General features: G+C 45.9%; 1 protein-coding gene across 7 annotated transcripts in view; it reads left to right on the plus strand.

Annotated features, from left to right (window-relative positions):
- The window catches only part of LOC135544042 (protein furry homolog), a 154,718-nt gene that overhangs the window by 111,234 nt on the left and 19,574 nt on the right, over positions 1–23,910 (plus strand). For 4 of the 7 annotated variants that reach the window (XM_064971397.1, XM_064971400.1, XM_064971399.1 and 1 more), the window contains exons 40-52: positions 174–267; positions 470–689; positions 6,789–6,910; positions 8,021–8,208; positions 10,244–10,338; positions 10,950–11,385; positions 12,304–12,502; positions 17,291–17,388; positions 17,575–17,745; positions 20,253–20,393; positions 20,844–21,029; positions 22,372–22,530; positions 22,842–22,916. In XM_064971397.1, the coding sequence (XP_064827469.1) occupies positions 174–267; positions 470–689; positions 6,789–6,910; positions 8,021–8,208; positions 10,244–10,338; positions 10,950–11,385; positions 12,304–12,502; positions 17,291–17,388; positions 17,575–17,745; positions 20,253–20,393; positions 20,844–21,029; positions 22,372–22,530; positions 22,842–22,916 (2,184 nt within the window). Of the gene's footprint in view, positions 1–173; positions 268–469; positions 690–6,758; positions 6,911–8,020; positions 8,209–10,243; positions 10,339–10,949; positions 11,386–12,303; positions 12,503–17,290; positions 17,389–17,574; positions 17,746–20,252; positions 20,394–20,843; positions 21,030–22,371; positions 22,531–22,841; positions 22,917–23,910 lie in introns of all 7 variants that reach the window. The other 3 variants (XM_064971394.1, XM_064971395.1, XM_064971396.1) reach the window with 1 other exon arrangement.

Below are 23,910 nucleotides of genomic sequence, written 5' to 3' on the forward strand. Positions count from 1 at the left end.
GTTTTTATGGTTGTGTGTAATATTGTCTGAGAGTTTGTGTGTTTTCAGGTCATAACCTGTGTGTGTGTGTGGTTGTGTGTTTTAGATTCATTGCGTGTATATGTGTGTGTGTGTGGTTGTGTGTGAGAAGTTATTTATTGTCTGTAAAACATCCTCCATCCGTGTGTTTCCAGGTGATAGCCTCTGTGCTGCTGCTCACCAGAGAGATCAGTGACAACAAAACACTCACCATCAAATCCAGCTATCAGCCAGAGTACCAGTACTCAGGTAACACACACACACACACACACACACACTAGAGGCGTCAACAAAGACATTTGTGGTTAGAGAACGCAGTACTTCAGCATAACCAGGTAGTAACAACTCTGTCCGTTCTGTTCAGAATCATCAGCAAGGATCGTATTTAACACTAACCAGTCTTGCCGGTACACCTGTTCATCTCTGCTGTTCACTTCCTGCTTCCTGTCAGGTGGTCCTGACTTCCTGCGGGAGTGGCAGGCGTCCCCGGTGGCTGACTCCGGCATGAGCTCCTCCTCCAACTCTTCTTCTGCCAGTCTTGGCGGCGGCAGCACGGGGGGCAGTGTGGGTAACCTGCCCATGGTAACCCCCGACGACCTGGAGGACCTGGAGGATACGGCCAGTGAGACAGACAACAAGACCAACAAACTGATAGAGTTCCTAACTACCAGGTACACACAGACGCAGGCATGCACGCTCACACACACATAATGAGAGAGAGAGAGACACCCTCACACACATAATGAGAGAGAGAGAGACACCCTCACACACATAATGAGAGAGAGAGAGAGACACCCTCACACACACACAATGAGAGAGAGAGAGACACCCACACACACACATAATGAGAGAGAGAGAGAGACACCCTCACACACACACAATGAGAGAGAGAGAGAGACACCCTCACACACACACAATGAGAGAGAGAGAGAGACACCCACACACACACATAATTAGAGAGAGAGAGAGAGACACCCTCACACACACACAATGAGAGAGAGAGAGAGAGAGAGAGACACCCACACACACACACAATGAGAGAGAGAGAGAGAGACACCCTCACACACACATAATGAGAGAGAGAGAGAGACACCCTCACACACACATAATGAGAGAGAGAGAGACACCCTCACACACACATAATGAGAGAGAGAGAGACACCCTCACACACACACAATGAGAGAGAGAGAGACACCCTCACACACACACAATCACAAACACTGAAGACTGAAACGATGCCGACATTTCAAATCAAATCTAATGTTATTAGTCACATGCTCCGAATACAACAGGTGTAGTAGAACTTACAGTGAAATGCTGAATACAACAGGTGTAGTAGACCTTACAGTGAAATGCTGAATACAACAGGTGTAGTAGACCCTACAGTGAAATGCTGAATACAACAGGTGTAGTAGACCCTACAGTGAAATGCTGAATACAACAGGTGTAGTAGACCCTACAGTGAAATGCTGAATACAACAGGTGTAGTAGACCCTACAGTGAAATGCTGAATACAACAGGTGTAGTAGACCCTACAGTGAAATGCTGAATACAACAGGTGTAGTAGACCTCACAGTGAAATGCTGAATACAACAGGTGTAGTAGACCCTACAGTGAAATGCTGAATACAACAGGTGTAGTAGACCTTACAGTGAAATGCTGAATACAACAGGTGTAGTAGACCCTACAGTGAAATGCTGAATACAACAGGTGTAGTAGACCCTACAGTGAAATGCTGAATACAACAGGTGTAGTAGACCCTACAGTGAAATGCTGAATACAACAGGTGTAGTAGACCCTACAGTGAAATTCTTAATGACGAGCCCCTCAACAGTGCCGTTTCAAAAAATATGGATAAGAATAAGAGATAAAAGTAATTAAAGAGCAGCAGTAAAAATTAACAATATTTTCAGGGTAGAGGTCGACCGATTATGATTTTTCAACGCCGATACCAATTATTGGAGGACCAAAAAAGAGCAGATACCGATTAATCGGACGATTTTTAAAATGTATTTGTAATAATGACAATTACAACAATACTGAATGAAAACTTATTTTAACTTAATATAATACATCAATGAAATCAATTTAGCCTCAAATAAATAATGAAACATGTTCAATTTGGTTTAAATAATGCAAAAACATAGTGTTTGAGAAGAAAGTAAAAGTGCAATATGTGCCATGTAAGAAAGCTAACGTTTAAGTTCCTTGCTCAGAACATGAGAACATATGAAAGCTGGTGGTTCCTTTTAACATGAGTCTTCAATATTCCAAGGTAAGAAGTTTTAGGTTATAGTTATTATAGGACTATTTCTCTCTATACCATTTGTATTTCATATACCTTTGACTATTGGATATTCTTATAGGCACTTTAGTATTGCCAGTGTAACAGTATAGCTTCCATCCCTCTCCTCGCTCCTACCTGGGCTTGAACCAGGAACACATCGACAACAGCCACCCTCGAAGCAGCGTTACCCATGCAGAGCAAGGGGAACAACTACTCCAAGTCTGAGCGAGTGATATTTGAAACGCTATTAGCGCTCACCCCGGCAAACTAGCTAGCCATTTCACATCGGTTACACCAGCCTAATCTCGTGAGTTGATAGGCTTGAAGTCATAAACAGCGCTGTGCTTGCGAAGAGCTGCTGGCAAAATGCACGAAAGTGCTGTTTGAATGAATGCTTACAAGCCTGCTGGTGCCTACCATCGCTCAGTCAGACTGGTCTATCAAATCATAGACTTAATTATAACATAATAACACACAGAAATATGAGCCTTAGGTCATTAATATGGTCCATTCCGGAAACTATCATCTCGAAAACAAGACGTTTATTTTTTCAATTAAATACGGAACTGTTCCGTATTTTATCGAACGGGTGGCATCCATCAGGATTTCTTTTAGCTAAAATGCAGGTTTAAAAATATATACTTCTGTGTATTGATTTTAAGAAAGGCATTGGTGTTTATGGTTAGGTACACGTTGGAGCAACGACAGTCATTTTTCGCGAATGCGCACTGCATCGATTATACGCAACGCAGGACACGCTAGATCAGGGGTGTCAAAGTCAAATGGACGGAGGGCCAAATAAAAAATTTAGCTACAAGCCGAGGGCCGGACTGTTCGAATGTTCATTGAAAAATTTTTAAATGACGCATATAGTCTAGTGAACCTAATTGAACCTACTGAAAACCTAACAAATATATTCCAATATGATCAGATAAATAAAGCAATATTTTCTTATGGCTCTGTCAGTAATCTTTAATTTTCAACAGACACAAAAGACAAATTTCCTTTATATAAAAATCCCCATAATATGAAATGAACATTAAATGAAAGAAACCGGTATTCAAGGCACCATCAGTAGCCTATATTTTCTATTTTAGCAAAAGTGGGCTAAATTTACTTCAAAGAAAAAAACAATAATAGCAATTTTCTATCATCCACTCAACTGAAATATTTTTAAAATATAATTGGATTGAAATACAATAAAATAAAGTGCAAAAATCTATTAATCAAAAACAACACTTTGTTTAAGGAGAAGTAACATGCAGTGAAAACAAATATTAAACTTTAACTTTTAAACTTGAACTGAGTAAAAACTCTAAATATGTGATTGCACAGTAATGTTCACTTGTTTGAGGTTGAGGGTGATACTTGGTGGTGTCCCATCTTTTCCACAAGTTCATCAATGTTCGGGGTAAGGCTCTGAGCTGAGGAAATCCTCAGAATTGAGTGGAGGTGTTCAGCAGTAAGTCGACTTCTGTGTGATGTTTTGTTCAGGTTCATCAAAGAAAAAAGTTGTTCACACAGGTATGTGCTGCCAAACATAGACAACGTTTGAGCAGCCTGGATGCGCAGCTGGGGCATTGTGTCGGGGAGGAAACGGGCGAACTCCGCAGCACCCACTGCCGCATATTTTGCCCTCAGTGCATCATTGCATTGGAGGTCAATCAACTCCATTTGGAGGTTTGGTGGTGAGCTTTCCACGTCAACAGCAAATGGGTTACCGAGCAGTTCCAACCTGCTTTTTTGTGCTTCAAAGTCAGCAAATCGGCGTCGAAAGTCAGCGGCAAGCATACCTATTTTATCAGCCAACTGTGCGCTCGGGAACGCACTGGTAGAGAGCTTCTCTTTCATGGTCTGGCAGCTGGGAAAGTGGCTCAAATTTTCTTTCCGCATCTGCGTCTCCCACAGAGTCAGTTTGGTTTTAAATGCCTTCACTGTACTGTACATATCAGAGATGACATGATCCCGACCCTGCAGCTGCAAGTTCATTGCATTCAGATGACTCGTAATGTCACACAGAAAAGCCATTTCACACAGAAACATTTCGTCTCGGAGTTGTGTTGTGTCTTTCCCTTTGCTGTCCAAGAACAGACAAATCTCCTCACGAAGCTCGAAACATCTTTGAAGCACCTTTCCCTGGCTTAGCCATCGCACCTCTGTGTGATAAGGCAAATCACCATGCTCCGTTTCTAACTCCGTCAGAAATGCCTTGAACTGGCAGTGATTCAAACCTTTGGCTCTGATAAAGTTAACTGTGCGCGTGATGATGCTCATTACATGCTCCATTTTCAAGGCTTTACCGCACAACGCTTCCTGGTGTATGATACAATGATAAGCTGTCAGCTCACCTGTCGCGTTTTCCTCTTGCATCTTTTCCCGTATCTTCGCCACCAGTCCGCTCCTGTGTCCACACATCGCAGGTGCTCCGTCGGTTGTCAAACCCACGAGTTTTTCCCAAGGCAGCTCCATCTCATTTACACATCTTGACACCTCTTCATACAAATCATGCCCCGTAGTTGTGCCATGCATAGGACGTAAAGCCAAAAACTCCTCTGTCACGCTTAGGCTGGAGTCCACTCCGCGGATGAAAATTGACAACTGGGCAATGTCAGAAATGTCGGTGCTCTCATCCACAGCCAAGGAATATGCAATGAAATCTTTTCCCTTTTTCACAAGCTGCTCTTTTAGATTGATGGACAACTGGTCTACTCTCTCGGCAATGGTGTTTCTGCTCAGACTCACATTTAAAAAGAGTTGCCTTTTTTCTGGGCAAACTTCGTCACAAACTTTAATCATGCAGTTTTTGATGAAATCCCCCTCCGTAAATGGCCGGGCTGATTTAGCGATCTCTTCTGCCAAAATAAAACTGGCCTTGACAGCAGCCTGGCCTTGTGATTTGGCTTTTTTGAACAGAGCCTGTCGAGATTTGAGGCCTCGTTTTAATTCCTCTGCCTTTTGTAGCCTTTGTTCCATGTCCATATTCTTGTTTTTGTCCGCGTGTTTCGTTTCATAATGTCGTCTCAGATTATACTCTTTCAGTACCGCCACACTTTCTCCACACAGAAGACACACAGGTTTTCCAGCTACCTCCGTGAACATATACTCCGACTCCCACCTTGTTTGAAACCCCGGTTCTCAGTGTCCACCTTCCGTTTTGCCATTTTTGATGGGTATCTGAAAGTTAATTTTACTGTGATGCTGACGACTGCTGTGCCAATAAATATTGAAATGAAGCAGCCTACTGCTCGGTGCGTCACCGTTGCATTGTGGGAAATGTAGTATTGGTGCGTGTAAAAGATCTGCGGGCTGCCGGCTTGCTGCGGTCTGCGGGCCGGTTCTAATAATAAATCAAGATCATCCCAGGGGCCGTAAAAAACCTTCTCGCGGGCCGGATGTGGCCCGCGGGCCTTGACTCTGACATATGTGCGCTAGATAAACTAGTAATATCATCAACCATGTGTAGTTATAACTAGTAATTATGATTGATTAAGTTTAATGCTAGCTAGCAACTTACCTTGGCTTCTTACTGCATTCGCGTAACAGGCGGGCTCCTCGTGAGGCAAGCCATACAAGCCATAGTCCGGGTAGCCGTTTGACTAGATGTTCAGGAGTCTTATGGCTTTGGGGGTAGAAGTTGTTTAGAAGCCTCTTGGATCTAGACTTGGCGCTCCGGTACCGAGGTCCTGGATGGAAGGAAGCTTGGCACCGGTGATGTACTGGGCTGTACACACTACCCTCTGCAGTGCCTTGCAGTTGGAGGCCGAGCGGTTGCCATACCAACCAGTCAGGATGCTCTCGATGGTGCAGCTGTAGAACCTTTTGAGGATCTGAGGACCCATGCCAAATCTTTTCAGTCTCCTGAGGGGGAATAGGTTTTGTCGTGCTCCTCTTCACGACTGTCTTGGTGTGTTTGGACCATGTTAGTTTGTTGTTGATGTGGACACCAAGGAACTTGGAGCTCTCAATCTGCTCCACTACAGCCCCTTTGATGAGAATGGGGGCGTGCTTGGTCCTCTTTTTCCTGTAGTCCACAATCATCTCCTTAGTCTTGATCACGTTTAGGGAGAGGTTGTTGTCCTGGCACCACACTGCCAGGTCTCTGACCTCCTCCCTATAGGCTGTCTCATTGTTGTCGGTGATCAGTCCTACCACATTTGTGTCATCGGCAAATGTAATGATGGTGTTGGAGTCGTGCCTGGCCGCGCAGTCGTGAGTGAACAGGGAGTACAGGCGGGACTGAGCACGCACCTCTGAGGGGTCCCTGTTTTGAGGCTCAGCGTGGCAGATATGTTGTTACCTACCCTCACCACCTGGGGGCGGCCCATTTGTGTATCTGTGAGAGTGTGTGCATATGGGGCAGTGGTTGTCGCATGTGTGCAGTGTGTCCGTAGGTGCATGTGTGTGTTTGTGTGTGTAACCTGTGTGTGATGGTGTGATGGTGGTGGGTACACAGTGCCTGGAGTACTGTTCTCTCCATACTCAGAGCGTTTGGCCCGCTGTGGGTCCACGAAGACATCACTCCTAAGAACCCCAACTGTAAGAGCTCTGACCAGCTGTCCAACTTCCTCCGACACGTCATCTCTGTCTTCAAGGAATCCAAGTCAGGTAACACACCAACAGATAACTTTATTATTAATAACTTAAACCATCTTTTTGATTTAAAAATATATATTTTTAAGCATTTTATTGTGTGATGTCTCTAAATGTTGTCTGTCACTAGCTGCACCATTTCACCAAGTAACATTCAGTCTTAATGTAGTTGGTGAATAAAGGTGATTCTAATACTTGTTTTATCACTAATTTGAAGCACTTTTGTTGTTCCTGGAGCCACATCACCTCTTATGGAGCTTATAGCCTGGTTCTTCTCTAGGTTTCTTCCTAGGTTCTGGCCTTTCTAGGGAGTTTTTCCTAGCCACCGTGCTTCTACACCTGCATTGCTTGTTGTTTGGGGTTTTTAGGTTGGGTTTCTGTACAGCACTTTATGACATCAGCTGATGTAAGAAGGGCTTTATAAATACATTTGATTATAAATACATTTGATTTATTGATATGATGTCATACAAGAGACCTGTGCCCAGATTCACAAAACCTTCTTAAGAAGCAATATAAACTTAAGAAGAAAGTTAAGCAAAGTTGCTATTCTTCAAAAAGGTTATTGGAATTGTTCTTGCGCTATTTCTTATGTTTCTCCTTAAGCAAAAAGTTAAGAAGAAATTTGATTCTTAAATAAAGTTCTTGGATTTGCTCTTAATTCCAAGATAGCTAAACCCTCGTCTTAAACTCTGGGCAGTGAGAGAAAAATCTCATGAAAGCAATTGAACCTGTTTAATTCACTCACAAACTTCATCTGAAAGTTTCAGGGTTGATTATTTTAAACCAAAGAACATGTTGAAGAACAGTAATCTCAGTAGGAAATATACTAACATGATTACCGTTGTTGGCTAGATAGCTAGCTAAACCGGTTGCCTAGCAACAAACATTTTAAGAAGTTTTGTATGAAGATATTTGAGGAGTTCGTAAGAGAATTATTAAATCTTAAGATATTGTTGAGGAATTGTGCTTAAGAACTATCTTATGAACTTCTTATTTTATTTTTATTAAGAACCTCAAGAAGTGTTTTGTGAATCTGGGCCCAGGAAATGGAGTTATTTGCAAGTTCCTGGAGTATCTGGAGAATCATGACATCTTGTCTAATTATTTTTTTCTATTGGTCAGATTTCCACCTTGAACAGCAGTTGAGTGATGTAGCGTTGCAGACCGCTCTGTGCAGCTCGTCTCGTCACTACGCTGGGCGGAGCTTCCAGATATTCAGAGCTCTCAAACAGCCAATCAACGCTCACGCTGTATCCGACCTGCTCTCACGATTGGTGGAGGTGGTGGGAGAGCACGGGGACGAGGTGCAGGTACGTGTATCTGTGTGTGTTTGTGTGTGTGTGTGTGTGTGTGTGTGTGTGTGTGTGTGTGTGTGTGTGTGTGTGTGTGTGTGTGTGTGTGTGTGTGTGTGTGCGCGCGTGTGTCTGTGTGTGTGTGCTCCAGGGCCATGTGATCGAGGTAACAAATCAAATCAAATGTTATTTGTCACATGCGCTAAATACAACAGGTGTAGTAGAGCTTACCATGAAATGCTGCCTTACCAGCCCTTAGCCAACAATGCAGTTCAAGAAATAGAGTTAAGAAAATATTTACTAAATAAACTAATGTTTAAAAAAATAAAAAATAATTATCAATCAAAATGTAACATAAGAAATGTACATAAAAATAATGAGGCTTTATACAGGGGGTACCGGTACAGAGTCAATGTGGAGGCTATATACAGGGGGTACCAGTACAGAGTCAATGTGGAGGCTATATACAGGGGGTACCAGTACAGAGTCAATGTGGAGGCTATATACAGGGGGTACCGGTACAGAGTCAATGTGGAGGCTATATACAGGGGGTACCTGTACAGAGTCAATGTGGAGGCTATATACAGGGGGTACCTGTACAGAGTCAATGTGGAGGCTATATACAGGGGGTACCGGTTACCGAGTCAATGTGCAAGGGTACATATTAGTCGAGGTAATTTGTAAAGTGACTATGCATAGATAATAAACAGTGAGTAATGTCTATGTTCCAGGGCTATGTGATGGAGGTAACAGTAATGTCTATGTTCCAGGGCTATGTGATGGAGGTAACAGTAATGTCTGTGTTCCAGGGCTATGTGATGGAGGTAACAGTAATGTCTGTTCCAGGGCTATGTGATGGAGGTAACAGTAATGTCTATGTTCCAGGGCTATGTGATGGAGGTAACAGTAATGTCTATGTTCCAGGGCTATGTGATGGAGGTAACAGTAATGTCTGTGTTCCAGGGCTATGTGATGGAGGTAACAGTAATGTCTGTTCCAGGGCTATGTGATGGAGGTAACAGTAATGTCTATGTTCCAGGGCTATGTGATGGAGGTAACAGTAATGTCTATGTTCCAGGGCTATGTGATGGAGGTAACAGTAATGTCTATGTTCCAGGGCTATGTGATGGAGGTAACAGTAATGTCTGTGTTCCAGGGCTATGTGATGGAGGTAACAGTAATGTCTGTGTTCCAGGGCTATGTGATGGAGGTAACAGTAATGTCTATGTTCCAGGGCTATGTGATGGAGGTAACAGTAATGTCTATGTTCCAGGGCTATGTGATGGAGGTAACAGTAATGTCTGTGTTCCAGGGCTATGTGATGGAGGTAACAGTAATGTCTGTGTTCCAGGGCTATGTGATGGAGGTAACAGTAATGTCTATGTTCCAGGGCTATGTGATGGAGGTAACAGTAATGTCTGTGTTCCAGGGCTATGTGATGGAGGTAACAGTAATGTCTGTGTTCCAGGGCTATGTGATGGAGGTAACAGTAATGTCTGTGTTCCAGGGCTATGTGATGGAGGTAACAGTAATGTCTGTGTTCCAGGGCTATGTGATGGAGCTAACAGTAATGTCTGTGTTCCAGGGCTATGTGATGGAGCTAACAGTAATGTCTGTGTTCCAGGGCTATGTGATGGAGGTAACAGTAATGTCTGTGTTCCAGGGCTATGTGATGGAGGTAACAGTAATGTCTGTGTTCCAGGGCTATGTGATGGAGGTAACAGTAATGTCTGTGTTCCAGGGCTATGTGATGGAGGTAACAGTAATGTCTGTGTTCCAGGGCTATGTGATGGAGGTAACAGTAATGTCTGTGTTCCAGGGCTATGTGATGGAGGTAACAGTAATGTCTGTGTTCCAGGGCTATGTCATGGAGGTAACAGTAATGTCTATGTTCCAGGGCTATGTGATGGAGGTAACAGTAATGTCTGTGTTCCAGGTCTATGTGATGGAGGTAACAGTAATGTCTATGTTCCAGGGCTATGTGATGGAGGTAACAGTAATGTCTGTGTTCCAGGGCTATGTGATGGAGGTAACAGTAATGTCTGTGTTCCAGGGCTATGTGATGGAGGTGTTGCTGACTCTAGAATCAGTGGTGGTGAACCTGGCTGAGTGTCTGAAGAACAGTGATCTGATGGCTGCTCTGACCAGGTAGGAGTTCTATTTCACCTGTCTACACTTTCATCTGTTATGCAGATATGTTGACTTTATGTTATTGTAACGGTCGTCGTATGTGGAAGAAGGTGAGGACCAAGGTGCAGCGTGGTAAATGTTCATGATCATATTTATTTAAACTCAGAGCACTAAACAAAATAACAAAGAGAATGAAACTAAACCGAAACAGTTCTGTACGGTGACGGAAAACACTAAACAGAAAATAATCACCCACAAAACACAGGTGGGAAAAGGCTACCTAAGTATGATTTTCAATCAGAGACAACTAACAACACCTGCCTCTGATTGAGAACCATACTAGGCCAGACACAAAACACAACATAGAAAAACGAACATAGACTGCCCACCCAACTCACGCCCTGACCATACTAACACAAAGACATAACAAAAGAACGTGACAGTTACTGAGATGTTGACTTTACATTTCAGACTTTATGTTACAGACTTTATGTTAGTCTTTATTTTAGTCTTTATGTTAGTCTTTATGTTACTTTTGCCTTCAACAAGTCATCTGAATCAGCATAGGAATTAGTTAACCGTATGGTCAACTATTCACTCTAGCTTTGTTCTTTCTAACCCCTCTGCAGGACCTCCTCCCCAGACTTCTTGACCAATGAGAAGCTTGAGAAGCAGTTTAACAGGAAGAGCACTGGCCAGCTCAACCTGCCGGGGGTGGGGCTTAGCGGCCTTTCAGCCGAACGCAGCCGACACCAGCGGTCCTATTCTGTACCCAAAAAGTTTGGTGAGAGCGGCAACCAATCACACGATCCGCCTCGCAGCGCTACCCTTGACCGCATCCAGGCCTGCACCAATCACGGCCTGGGCCGGCCCGGACGGAGTATACACGCCTCCTCGGCGTCGACTAATCGAATTGATCCTAGCGTGCTGTCTGATCCTGCCCACGTGTCCCATCCTTCGTCCCTATTGGCTACGGTGTTCTGGGTGGCGGTGTCACTCATGGAGTCAGATTTTGAGTTTGAGTATCAGATGTCCCTCAGGCTGGTCCACAAGCTACTGTCTAAGGTGGGTCGTGTAAACATGGTCCACAAGCTACTGTCTAAGGTGGGTCGTGTAAACATGGTTCACAAGCTACTGTCTAAGGTGGGTCGTTTAAACATGGTGCACAAGCTACTGTCTAAGGTGGGTCGTGTAAACCTGGTTCACAAGCTACTGTCTAAGGTGGGTCGTGTAAACATGGTTCACAAGCTACTGTCTAAGGTGGGTCGTGTAAACCTGGCATAATACATGATAATTGGTAAATCAAACTGTACATTTGAGTGTCATATTTCACTACACCTGTAAACAAGCTACTGTCTAAGGTGGGTCGTTTAAACATGGTCCACAAGCTACTGTCTAAGGTGGGTCGTTTAAACATGGTCCACAAGCTACTGTCTAAGGTGGGTTGTGTAAACATGGTCCACAAGCTACTGTCTAAGGTGGGTCGTTTAAACATGGTCCACAAGCTACTGTCTAAGATGGGTCGTTTGAACATGGTCCACAAGCTGCTGTCTAAGGTGGGTCGTGTAAACCTGGTCCACAAGCTACTGTCTAAGGTGGGTCGTTTAAACATGGTCCACAAGCTACTGTCTAAGATGGGTCGTGTAAACCTGGCATAATACATGATAATTGGTAAATCAAACTGTACATTTGAGTGTCATATTTCACTACACCTGTAAACAAGCTACTGTCTAAGGTGGGTCGTGTAAACCTGGCATAATACATGATAATTGGTAAATCAAACTGTACATTTGAGTGTCATATTTCACTACACCTGTAAACAAGCTGCTGTCTAAGGTGCTATGGGTTTTGTAATAGAAATGTAATGATAATGCAATGGCTTCATCCACAAGTTACTGCCAAAGGTTGATAATACATGTGATAAGAATGTCCCCTGTACATACATAGAGAACTCTAAAGTTAAACCGGAACTCCATTTCCCAGGTGCCCCTGGACCGGGCGGAGAACCGTGAGCGTTTGGAGAAGCTGCAGGCCCAGCTGAGATGGAGTGGTTTTTCTGGACTACAACAGCTGTTGTTAAAGGGCTTCACCTCCCAGACGACCTCTGACCTCACCCTGCAACTCTTCTGTCAGCTCACACCTGTCTCACGAGTCCCCGTGGTCGACACATCACAGGCTATAGGTAGGTATTGTTTAGTCAGTCTGTCAATCAATCAATCAAGGAATAGACCATAATGAAACAATCCCATTCGGTAAAAGACGTAGAGAGATACATGTAGGATGTACTGTTTGAGGCTAACACTTTGACATTTACCCTCGGTGACATTTTGGAGGAAGAAGAGGGAACAAATTGCATCTGACATAACACACACTGAATGACCAGTATAGCCCCCTACCCTCCAGGTATAGACCAGTATAGCCCCCTACCCTCCAGGTATAGACCAGTATAACCCTCTACCCTCCAGGTATAGACCATTATAACTCTCTGCCCTCCAGGTATACCAGTATAACCCTCTGCCCTCCAGGTATAGACCAGTATAACCCTCTGCCCTCCAGGTATAGACCGGTATAACCCTCTACCCTCCAGGTATAGACCAGTATAGCCCCTTACCCTCCAGGTATAGACCAGTATAACCCTCTGCCCTCCAGGTATAGACCAGTATAACCCCCTACCCTCCAGGTATAGACCGGTATAACCCTCTACCCTCCAGGTATAGACCAGTATAGCCCCTTACCCTCCAGGTATAGACCAGTATAACCCCCTACCCTCCAGGTATAGACCAGTATAACCCCTTACCCTCCAGGTATAGACCAGTATAACCCCCTACCCTCCAGGTATAGACCAGTATAACCCCTTACCCTCCAGGTATAGACCAGTATAACCCTCTACCCTCCAGGTATACACCAGTATAACCCTCTGCCCTCCAGGTATAGACCAGTATAGCCCCCTAACCTCCAGGTATAGACCAGTATAGCCCCCTACCCTCCAGGTATAGACCAGTATAACCCCCTACCCTCCAGGTATAGACCAGTATAACCCCCTACCCTCCAGGTATAGACCAGTATAGCCCCCTACCCTCCAGGTATAGACCAGTATAGCCCTCTGCCCTCCAGGTATAGACCAGTATAACCCTCTGCCCTCCAGGTATAGACCAGTATAGACCCCTACCCTCCAGGTATAGACCAGTATAGCCCCCTACCCTCCAGGTATAGACCAGTATAGCCCCTTACCCTCCAGGTATAGACCAGTATAGCCCCCTACCCTCCAGGTATAGATGAGTATAACCCCCTACCCTCCAGGTATAGACCAGTATAGCCCCCTACCCTCCAGGTATAGACCAGTATAACCCTCTGCCCTCCAGGTATAGACCAGTATAGCCCCCTACCCTCCAGGTATAGACCAGTATAACCCCTTACCCTCCAGGTATAGACCAGTATAGCCCCCTGCCCTCCAGGTATAGACCAGTATAACCCTCTGCCCTCCAGGTATAGACCAGTATAACCCCCTACCCTCCAGGTATAGACCAGTATAACCCTCTGCCCTCCAGGTATAGACCAGTATACCCCCCTACCCTCCAGGTATAGACCAGTATAACCCTCTGCCCTCCAGGTATAGACCAGTATAACCCTCTGCCCTCCAGGTATAGACCAGTATAACCCCCTACCCTCCAGGTATAGACCAGTATACCCCCCTACCCTCCAGGTATAGACCAGTATAACCCTCTGCCCTCCAGGTATAGACCAGTATAGCCCCCTACCCTCTAGGTATAGACCAGTATAACCCCCTACCCTCCAGGTATAGACCAGTATACCCCCCTACCCTCCAGGTATAGACCAGTATAACCCTCTGCCCTCCAGGTATAGACCAGTATACCCCCCTACCCTCCAGGTATAGACCAGTATAACCCTCTGCCCTCCAGGTATAGACCAGTATAGCCCCCTACCCTCCAGGTATAGACCAGTATAACCCTCTGCCCTCCAGGTATAGACCAGTATAACCCCCTACCCTCCAGGTATAGACCAGTATAGCCCCCTACCCTCCAGGTATAGACCAGTATAGCCCCCTACCCTCCAGGTATAGACCAGTATACCCCCTACCCTCCAGGTATAGACCAGTATAACCCTCTGCCCTCCAGGTATAGACCAGTATAACCCCCTACCCTCCAGGTATAGACCAGTATAACCCTCTGCCCTCCAGGTATAGACCAGTATAACCCTCTGCCCTCCAGGTATAGACCAGTATAAGCCTCTACCCTCCAGTTATAGACCAGTATAACCCCCTACCCTCTGTGTGCAGGTTTGGAGCTCTCCCATTCAATCTAAGAGAACAGCTTCTGGTTTTGTGCCCAACATCCATCAAACTCATGAGCTCTTGAAGTTTGAATTTGTGTTTGTATATATGTGTATATACCTTGGGATGTGTTTGTATATATGTGTATATACCTTGGGATGTATTTATATGCTGGTTTATATACCTTGGGATGTGTTTGTATGCTGGTGTCACGTTCTGACCTTTATTTCCTTTGTTTTGTCGTTATTTAGTATGGTCAGGGCGTGAGTTGGGGTGGGCAGTCTGTGTGTTTTTCTATGTTGGGGTTTTGAGTTCAGCCTAGTATGGTTCTCAATTAGAGGCAGGTGTCGTTAGTTGTCTCTGGTTGAGAATCATACTTAGGTAGCCTGGGTTTCACCTTTGAGTGGTGGGTGTTTGTTTTCCGTGTGTGTGTTTGTTGCCACACGGTACTGTTTCGGTTTCGTTCATTTCACATTTATTGTTTTGTAGTGTTCAGTTTATGTCTTTAAATAAACGTTACGCTGCGCATTGGTCCTCCGATCCTTCTCGCTTCTCCTCCTCAGAAGAGGAGGAATGCCGTTACCGAAACACCCACCAACCAAGGACCAAGCAGTGTGGTAACAGGCAGCAGCAACAGGAGAGGCAGCGATACCTGGAGAGATGGACGTGGGAGGAGATTCTGGACGGCAAAAGACCCTGGACTCAGCCAGGGGAATATCGCCGCCCCAAAGCAGAGCTGGAGGCAGCGAAGGCAGAGAGGCGCTGGTATGAGGAGGCAGCGTGGCTGGAAGCCCGAGAGGCAGCCTCAAAAATTTATTGGGAAGGGGTACACGGGGAGTGTGGCGAAGCCAGGTCGGAGACCTGCGCCAACTTCCCGTGCTTACCGGAGAGAGAGAGGGACCGGGCAGGCACCGTGTTATGCAGTGGAGTGCACAGTTTCCCCAGTGCGTGTGCATAGCCCGGTGAGGTACATTCCAGCTCCTCGTATCCGCCGGGCTAGAGTGGACATCGAGCCAGATGCCATGAAGCCGGCTCTATGCATCTGGTCTCCAGTGCGTCTCCTCGGGCCGGTGTAAATGGCACCAGCCTTACACATGGTGTCCCCGGTTCGCCAGCACAGCCCAGTGCGGGCTATTCCACCTCGCCACACTGGCCTGGCTACGGGGAGCATTCAACCAGGTAAGGTTGGGCAGGCTCGGTGCTCAAGAGCTCCAGTAGCTGACGGCTACCGGTCTGTCCGGTGCCACCTCCACGCACCAGCCCTCCGGTGGCAGCCCCCCGCACCAGGCTGTCTTTCCGTCTTCTCCCGACAGGTGCTCCCGCCTGCTCAGCGTTGCCAGAGTCTCCCTCCTGTCCTTAGCTGCCAGAGTCTCCCTCCTGTCCTTAGCTGCCAGAGTCTCCCTCCTGTCCTTCGCCACCAGAGTCTCCCGTCTGTCCTGAGCCGCCAGAGTCTCCCGTCTGTCCTCAGCCGCCAGAGTCTCCCGTCTGTCCTGAGCCGCCAGTCTCCCGTCTGTCCTGAGCCGCCAGTCTCCCGTCTGTCCTGAGCCGCCAGAGTCTCCCGTCTGTCCTGAGCCGCCAGAGTCTCCCTTCTGCCCTGAGCCGCCAGAGTCTCCCGTCTGTCCTGAGCCGCCAGAGTCTCCCGTCTGTCCTGAGCCGCCAGAGTCTCCCGTCTGTCCTGAGCCGCCAGAGTCTCCCTTCTGCCCTGAGCCGCCAGAGTCTCCCGTCTGTCCTGAGCTGCCAGTCAGCCAGGAGCCGCCAGTCAGCCAGGAGCTGCCAGTCAGCCAGGAGCCGCCAGCCAGCCAGGAGCCTCCAGATGCGTCAGCCAGCCAGGAGCTGCCAGAGCCGTCAGCCAGCCAGGAGCTGCCAGAGCCGTCAGTCAGCCAGGCGATGCCAGAATCGCCCTTCACTCCGGAGCTGCCAGAGTCTCCCCTATAGGTTCATGTTTTGCGGCTGGAGTCCGCACCTTTGGGGGGGGGGTGGGGTTCTGTTACATTCTGACCTTTATTACCTTTGTTTTGTCTCTATTTAGTATGGTCAGGGCGTGAGTTGGGGTGGGCCATCTGTTTGTTTTTCTATGTTTGGTTTCTGTTTCGGCCTAGTATGGTTCTCAATCAGAGGCAGGTGTCGTTAGTTGTCTCTGATTGAGAATCATACTTAGGTAGCCTGGGTTTCACCTTTGAGTGGTGGGTGTTTGTTTTCCGTGTGTGTGTTTGTTGCCACGCGGTACTGTTTCGGTTTCGTTTGTTTCACGTTTATTGTTTTGTAGTGTTCAGTTTATGTCTTTAAATAAACGTTATGGACACTCACCACGCTGCGCATTGGTCCTCCGATCCTTCTCACTTCTCCTCCTCAGAAGAGGAGGAAGAATGCCGTTACAGCTGGTTTATATATCTTGGGATGTGTTTGTATATATGTTAATATATCTTGGGTTTGCATAGAACACTTCTAATCCTTAATACTGTAGCCTAGATGTGTCATGTGTTGTTATGTGTTTGTGTGTACCATTCATCACCGCACATGAAATTCCCTCCCAGGAAGTAAAAGTTCATTGAATTTGAATTGAATTTCTCTTTCTCCACCACTCTCTCTCTCTCCTATCTTTCTCTTCATCCCTCGCTCTCTCTCTCTTTCTCTACCACTCTCTCTCTCCTATCTTTCTCTTCATCCCTCTCTCTCTAGGTTTTCCCCTGAATGTGCTGTGTCTCTTGCCTCATCTGGTGCAACACTTTGGCCACCCCACTCAGTTCTGCAAGGAGAGCGCTGAGAGGATCGCACAGGTAAAACACCAAAATACATTTCAAATGGTCTTACGTTTATAGTGTTATTCCTGTTGCAGTTAAAGAGTCTGTTTCATTGTCTTAGATCGTTGTCCACTGGATCGTCCAGCTTCTCTGTTGTTTACCACAGAGTTACATCTACTCCATCAGTTCCGTAGCTTCCTGTTTCTCTCCCACTCCCTCCAGGTATGTCTGGAGGAGAAGAACACCAAGCTGTCTCACCTGGCCCATGTGATGACCCTGTATAAGAACAGGTCGTACACGCGGGACCCCTTCTCCTGGGTCAGCGTCGTGTGTCGCTATCTCCATGAGGCCTTCGCTGACATCACACTCAACATGGTCACCTACATGGCTGAGGTGAGCCTCACACTCAACATGGTCACCTACATGGCTTAGGTGAGCCTCACACTCAACATGGTCACCTACATGGCTGAGGTGAGCATCACACTCAACATGGTCACCTACATGGCTGAGGTGAGCATCACACTCAACATGGTCACCTACATGGCTGAGGTGAGCCTCACACTTAACATGGCCACCTACATGGCTGAGGTGAGCCTCACACTTAACATGGCCACCTACATGGCTGAGGTGAGCCTCACACTTAACATGGCCACCTACATGGCTGAGGTGAGCCTCACACTCAACATGGTCACCTACATGGCTGAGGTGAGCATCAAACTCAACATGGTCACCTACATGGCTGAGGTGAGCCTCACTCTCAACATGGTCACCTACATGGCTGAGGTGAGCATCACACTCAACATGGTCACCTACATGGCTGAGGTGAGCCTCACACTCAACATGGTCACCTCCATGGCTGAGGTGAGCATCACACTCAACATGGTCACCTACATGGCTGAGGTGAGCCTCACACTCAACAATGCTGAGGTGAGCCTCACACTCAACATGGTCACCTACATGGCTGAGGTGAGCCTCACACTCAACATGGTCACCTACATGGCTGCATGGAAAAGGCGTTAAATTCACCAATATGCACATTTCCACCCAGTGTTACAAATACCTTTATCAGTCTTAGGTCCTACAAATAATCTACATTTTTTTACGGAATATATGCCCCATATCAAATCAAAATCTAATTGTATTTAATTATATTTGTCACATGCTTCATAAACAACAGGTGTAGACGAACAGGGAAATGCTGACTCAGGGTCTTTCCCAACAATGTAGAGAGAAAGAAAAGAAAATAGAGAAATAATAGAAAAGTAATAACATGTAATTATAAATACACAAGGAGTAACGATAACTTGGCTGTATACACGGGTACCAGTACTGAGTCAATGATAACTATATACAGGAAGTACCAGGTAATAACTTGGCTATATACACGGGTACCAGTACTGAATCGATGGGCAGGCGTTCGATGTATATATGTTGTTTGTAAACACCCCAAGCACACAGCCATGCAACCTCCATTGACAAACATTGGCAGTAGAATGGCCCATACTGAAGAGCTTAGTGACTTTCAACGTGGCACCGTCATAGGATGCCACCTTTCCAACAAGTCAGTTTGTCTAATTTCTGCCCTGCTAGAGCTTCCCCAGTCAACTGTAAGTGCTGTTATTGTGAAGTGGAAACGTCTAGGAGCAACAACGGCTCGGCCGCAAAGTGGTAGGCCACACAAGCTCACAGAACAGGGCTGCTGAGTGCTGAAGGGCGTAGCACGTAAAAATTGTCTGTCCTCGGTTGGAACGCTCACTACCTCGTTCCAAACTACCTCTGGAAGCAACGTCAGCACAATAACTGTTAGTCAGGAGCTTCATGAAATGGGTGTCCATGGTCGAGCAGCCGCACACAGGCCTAAGATCACCATGCGCAATGCCAAGCGTCGGGTGGAGTGGTGTAAAGCTCGCCTCCATTGTACAATGGAGCATTGGAAACGCATTATCTGGAGTGATGATCGTGGTCCAAACATGAAGAGGCCACGACAACACCTTTTCTCCCTCAGGAGACTGAAAAGATTCGGTATGGGGTCCCCAGATCCTCAAAAGGTTCTACAGCTGCACCATCGAGAGCATCCTGACCGGTTGCATCACCGCCTGCTATGGCAACTGCTCGGCATCTGACCGTAACAGTGCTACAGAGGGAAGTGCGAATGGCCAAGCTTCCTGCCACCCAGGACCAATATAATAGGCGGTGTCAGAGGAAACCCCATAAAATTGTCAGAGACCGGAGCACCAAGTCTAGGACCAAAAGGCTCATCAACAGCTTCTACCCCCAAGCCATAAGACTGCTGAACAATTAACATACTTTTGGTAATGTAGTGTATGTGTATGTAACTAGGAATAACGTTACAGATGATAAACAGTAACAGCAGCATATGTGATGAGTAAAAAAAGTTATTGCAAAAATTGTCAATGCACATAGTCTAAGTAGCTACAGTGGGGAGAACAAGAATGTGATACACTGCCGATTTTGCAGGTTTTCCTACTTACAAAGCATGTAGAGGTCTGTAATTTTTATCATAGGTACACTTCAACTGTGAGAGACGGAATCTAAAACAAAAATCCAGAAAATCACATTGTATGATTTTTAAGTAATTACTGCATCTCTGTGTCTGTAGTAGGGGTGATCTAGAGGTTTTTTTTTTGCCTCTAGTTGCACAGGTGACAAGCTGGTAGAAATGAGGTAAGACAGATTTCAGTTTTCCTGCATTAACATCACTCGGATGAGCTTTGCTTATGGCCCTATTCAGCTCGTTGAGTACAGTCTTAGTGCCAGTATCGGTTTGTGGTGGTAAATAGACAGCAATGAAAACTATAGATGAAAACTCTCTTGGTAAATAGTATGGTCTATAGCTTATCATCCATCTCTCTCTCCCTCCCCCACTCTCTCTGCTGTAGCTCCTGGACAAGGGCCTACCCAGCATGCAACAGTCATTGCTCCAGATCATCTACTGTCTGTTGAGCCACATGGACATGACGGTTGTCCAGGTCAGACAGTTCAACGCTGACGTCCTGAAGACCATCGAGAAGTTTGTACAGGTCAGCCCTCTACCTACCTAGCGACCTCAATACCTGCTCCAATACCGCAATACCCTCCCCAATACTGCATTATCTACTGTACCCCATATACTGCAATACCTGCCCCAATACTGCAATATCTACTGTACCACAGTACTGCAATATGTTCCCCATATACTGCAATATCTACCCCAATACTGTAATACCTGCCTCAATACTGCAATATCGAGCCCATATACTGCACATATCTGCCCCAAAACTGCAATACCTGCTGCAATACCTGCCCCAATACCCCATAATATCTACCACATATACTGCAATACCTGCCCCATATACTGCAATATCCTAAATTTGGCTGTGTGTGTGTGTGTGTGTGTGTGTGTGTGTGTGTGTGTGTGTGTGTGTGTGTGTGTGTGTGTGTGTGTGTGTGTGTGTGTGTGTGTATAACCCTCTCTCTCTCTGTCCCATCAGACGGTCCACTGGAAGGATGCGTTAAACATTCTGAAGCTGGTGGTGTCTCGGTCAGCCAGTCTGGTCCACCCAGCTTATAGCCACGCCCACGGTGACCTCTCTAACCTGGAGGTCAGTAGGATCTGGGACGGATCAGCCAAGGCCCTGCCCGGCAAGACACTGGACTTCACCTTTGACATATCAGAGGTGGGAGAGCCATCGAACACAGACACGCATACTCTGTCTTACTTAGACCGACTGACAACCCTCTCTCTCTCAATTCAATTCAAGGGCTTTATTGGCATGGGAAACATGTGTTAACATTGCCAAAGCAAGTGAGGTAGATAATATATAAAGTCTCTCTCTCTCTGTCTCTGTCTCTCTGTCTCTGTCTCTCTCTCTCTCAATTCAATTCAAGGGCTTTATTGGCATGGGAAACATGTGTTAACATTGCCAAAGCAAGTGAGGTAGATAATATATAAAGTGAATATATAAAGTGAAATAAACAATAAAAATGAACAGTAAACATTACACATACAGAAGTTTCAAAACAATAAAGACATTACAAATGTCATATTATATATATATATATATATATATATATACGGTGTTTTAACAATGTACAAATGGTAAAGGACACAAGATAAAATAAATAAGCATAAATATGGGATGTATTTACAATGGTGTTTGTTCTTCACTGGTTGCCCTTTTCTCGTGGCAACAGGCCACAAATCTTGCTGCTGTGATGCACACTGTGGAATTTCACCCAGTAGATATGGGAGTTAATCAAAATTGGATTTGTTTTCGAATTCTTTGTGGATCTGTGTAATCTGAGGGAAATATGTCTCTCTAATATGGTCATACATTGGGCAGGAGGTTAGGAAGTGCAGCTCAGTTTCCACCTCATTTTGTGGGCAGTGAGCACATAACCTGTCTTCTCTTGAGAGCCATGTCTGCCTACAGCGGCCTTTCTCAATAGCAAGGCTTTGCTCACGGAGTCTGTACATAGTCAAAGCCTTTCTTAAGTTTGAGTCAGTCACAGTGGTCAGGTATTCTGCCACTGTGTACTCTCTGTTTAGGGCCAAATAGCATTCTAGTTTGCTCTGTTTTTTTGTTAATTCTTTCCAGTGTGTCAATCTCTCTTTCGCTTTGTTTCCTAGTCTTTCCTGATCTCTTGTTCTCTATCTCTCTATCCGTCTCTGAAGTAATGTGTTGTGTCGTTATAGTATTCATGTTTATAGAGATATGTTACTAAGTAAAGTTTGGATGGTTAGTGTTAAAATATTATAGTATTAATAGCTGTTTGTTTATCTGTTTATTTGATTTGCTCTCTCTCTCTGTCTCTCTTTCTTTCTGTCTCTCGCTCTCTCTCCCTCTTTCTCCTCTCTCTCTCTCTCTCTCTCTCTCTCTCTCTCTCTCTCTCTCTCTCTCTCTCTCTCTCCCACTCTCTCTCTCACTCTCTCCCACTCTCTCTCTCACTCTCTCCCACTCTCTCTCTTTCTCTCTCTCTCTCTCTCTCTCTCTCTCTCTCTCTCTCTCTCTCTCTCAGACTCCAGTGATCGGGCGGCGGTTTGATGAGCTGCAGGGGTCAGGGGGTAGAGAGGGGAAGGCCAGGGCTGTGACCCGTAGCACCTCCTCCACCTCCTCTGGTTCTAACTCCAACACCGTCCTAGTGCCTGTCAGCTGGAGGAGACCTCAGTCCTCACAGGTAACATACCAGTCAGATAGTTAGTTAGTTGGGTAACACGGTTGTTTCCTTCTGTTAGTTTAACCACGGTATCTGGTCAAAGAGAGACATAGTTTTTTTGTTGTTTTTGGTTTATTTCATTGAGATTTTTTGTTGTCGCAAGAGAGATGTGTTCAGTTGTTTGGTTGTGAAGTGGTTTGTTGAAGGTTGTTTCATTGTGGTACTGTAACTATGCTAGAGGGTTTAGTTGGAGAAGATGATTCATGATATAGAAATGTTGAAGCTGCATTTCACATGTTCAATAACACTTCCTCCTCCTCTCCCTCCTGCAGAAGAGAACTAGAGAGAAGCTGGTGAACGTTCTGTCTCTGTGTGGACAAGAGGTTGGCCTCACCAAAAACCCCTCGGTGAGTCAACACACTGTCGCCTCTTCCTGACCTGTCTACAGGTGGTCTGGAGCTGATGGAGGTGCAGACTGTTATGACACTGTTATAAACCTGTCGTTATGGTTACCTGTCCCTACAGGTGGTCTGGAACTGATGGAGGTGCAGACTGTTATGACACTGTTATAAACCTGTCGTTATGGTTACCTGTCCCTACAGGTGGTCTGGAGCTGATGGAGGTGCAGACTGTTATGACACTGCTATAAACCTGTCGTTATGGTTACCTGTCCCTACAGGTGATCTGGAGCTGATGGAGGTGCAGACTGTTATGACACTGTTATAAACCTGTCGTTATGGTTACCTGTCCCTACAGGTGGTCTGGAGCTGATGGAGGTGCAGACTGTTATGACACTGTTATAAACCTGTCGTTATGGTTACCTGTCCCTACAGGTGATCTGGAGCTGATGGAGGTGCAGACTGTTATGACACTGTTATAAACCTGTCGTCATGGTTACCTGTCCCTACAGGTGGTCTGGAGCTGATGGAGGTGCAGACTGTTATGACACTGTTATAAACCTGTCGTTATGGTTACCTGTCCCTACAGGTGATCTGGAACTGATGGAGGTGCAGACTGTTATGACACTGTTATAAACCTGTCGTTATGGTTACCTGTCCCTACAGGTGATCTGGAACTGATGGAGGTGCAGACTGTTATGACACTGTTATAAACCTGTCGTTATGGTTACCTGTCCCTACAGGTGATCTGGAACTGATGGAGGTGCAGACTGTTATGACACTGTTATAAACCTGTCGTTATGGTTACCTGTCCCTACAGGTGGTCTGGAGCTGATGGAGGTGCAGACTGTTATGACACTGTTATAAACCTGTCGTTATGGTTACCTGTCCCTACAGGTGGTCTGGAGCTGATGGAGGTGCAGACTGTTATGACACTGTTATAAACCTGTCGTTATGGTTACCTGTCCCTACAGGTGATCTGGAACTGATGGAGGTGCAGACT

The sequence above is a fragment of the Oncorhynchus masou genome, chromosome 8 (genome assembly GCF_036934945.1).
Source record: "Oncorhynchus masou masou isolate Uvic2021 chromosome 8, UVic_Omas_1.1, whole genome shotgun sequence".
Lineage (NCBI taxonomy): Eukaryota > Metazoa > Chordata > Actinopteri > Salmoniformes > Salmonidae > Oncorhynchus > Oncorhynchus masou.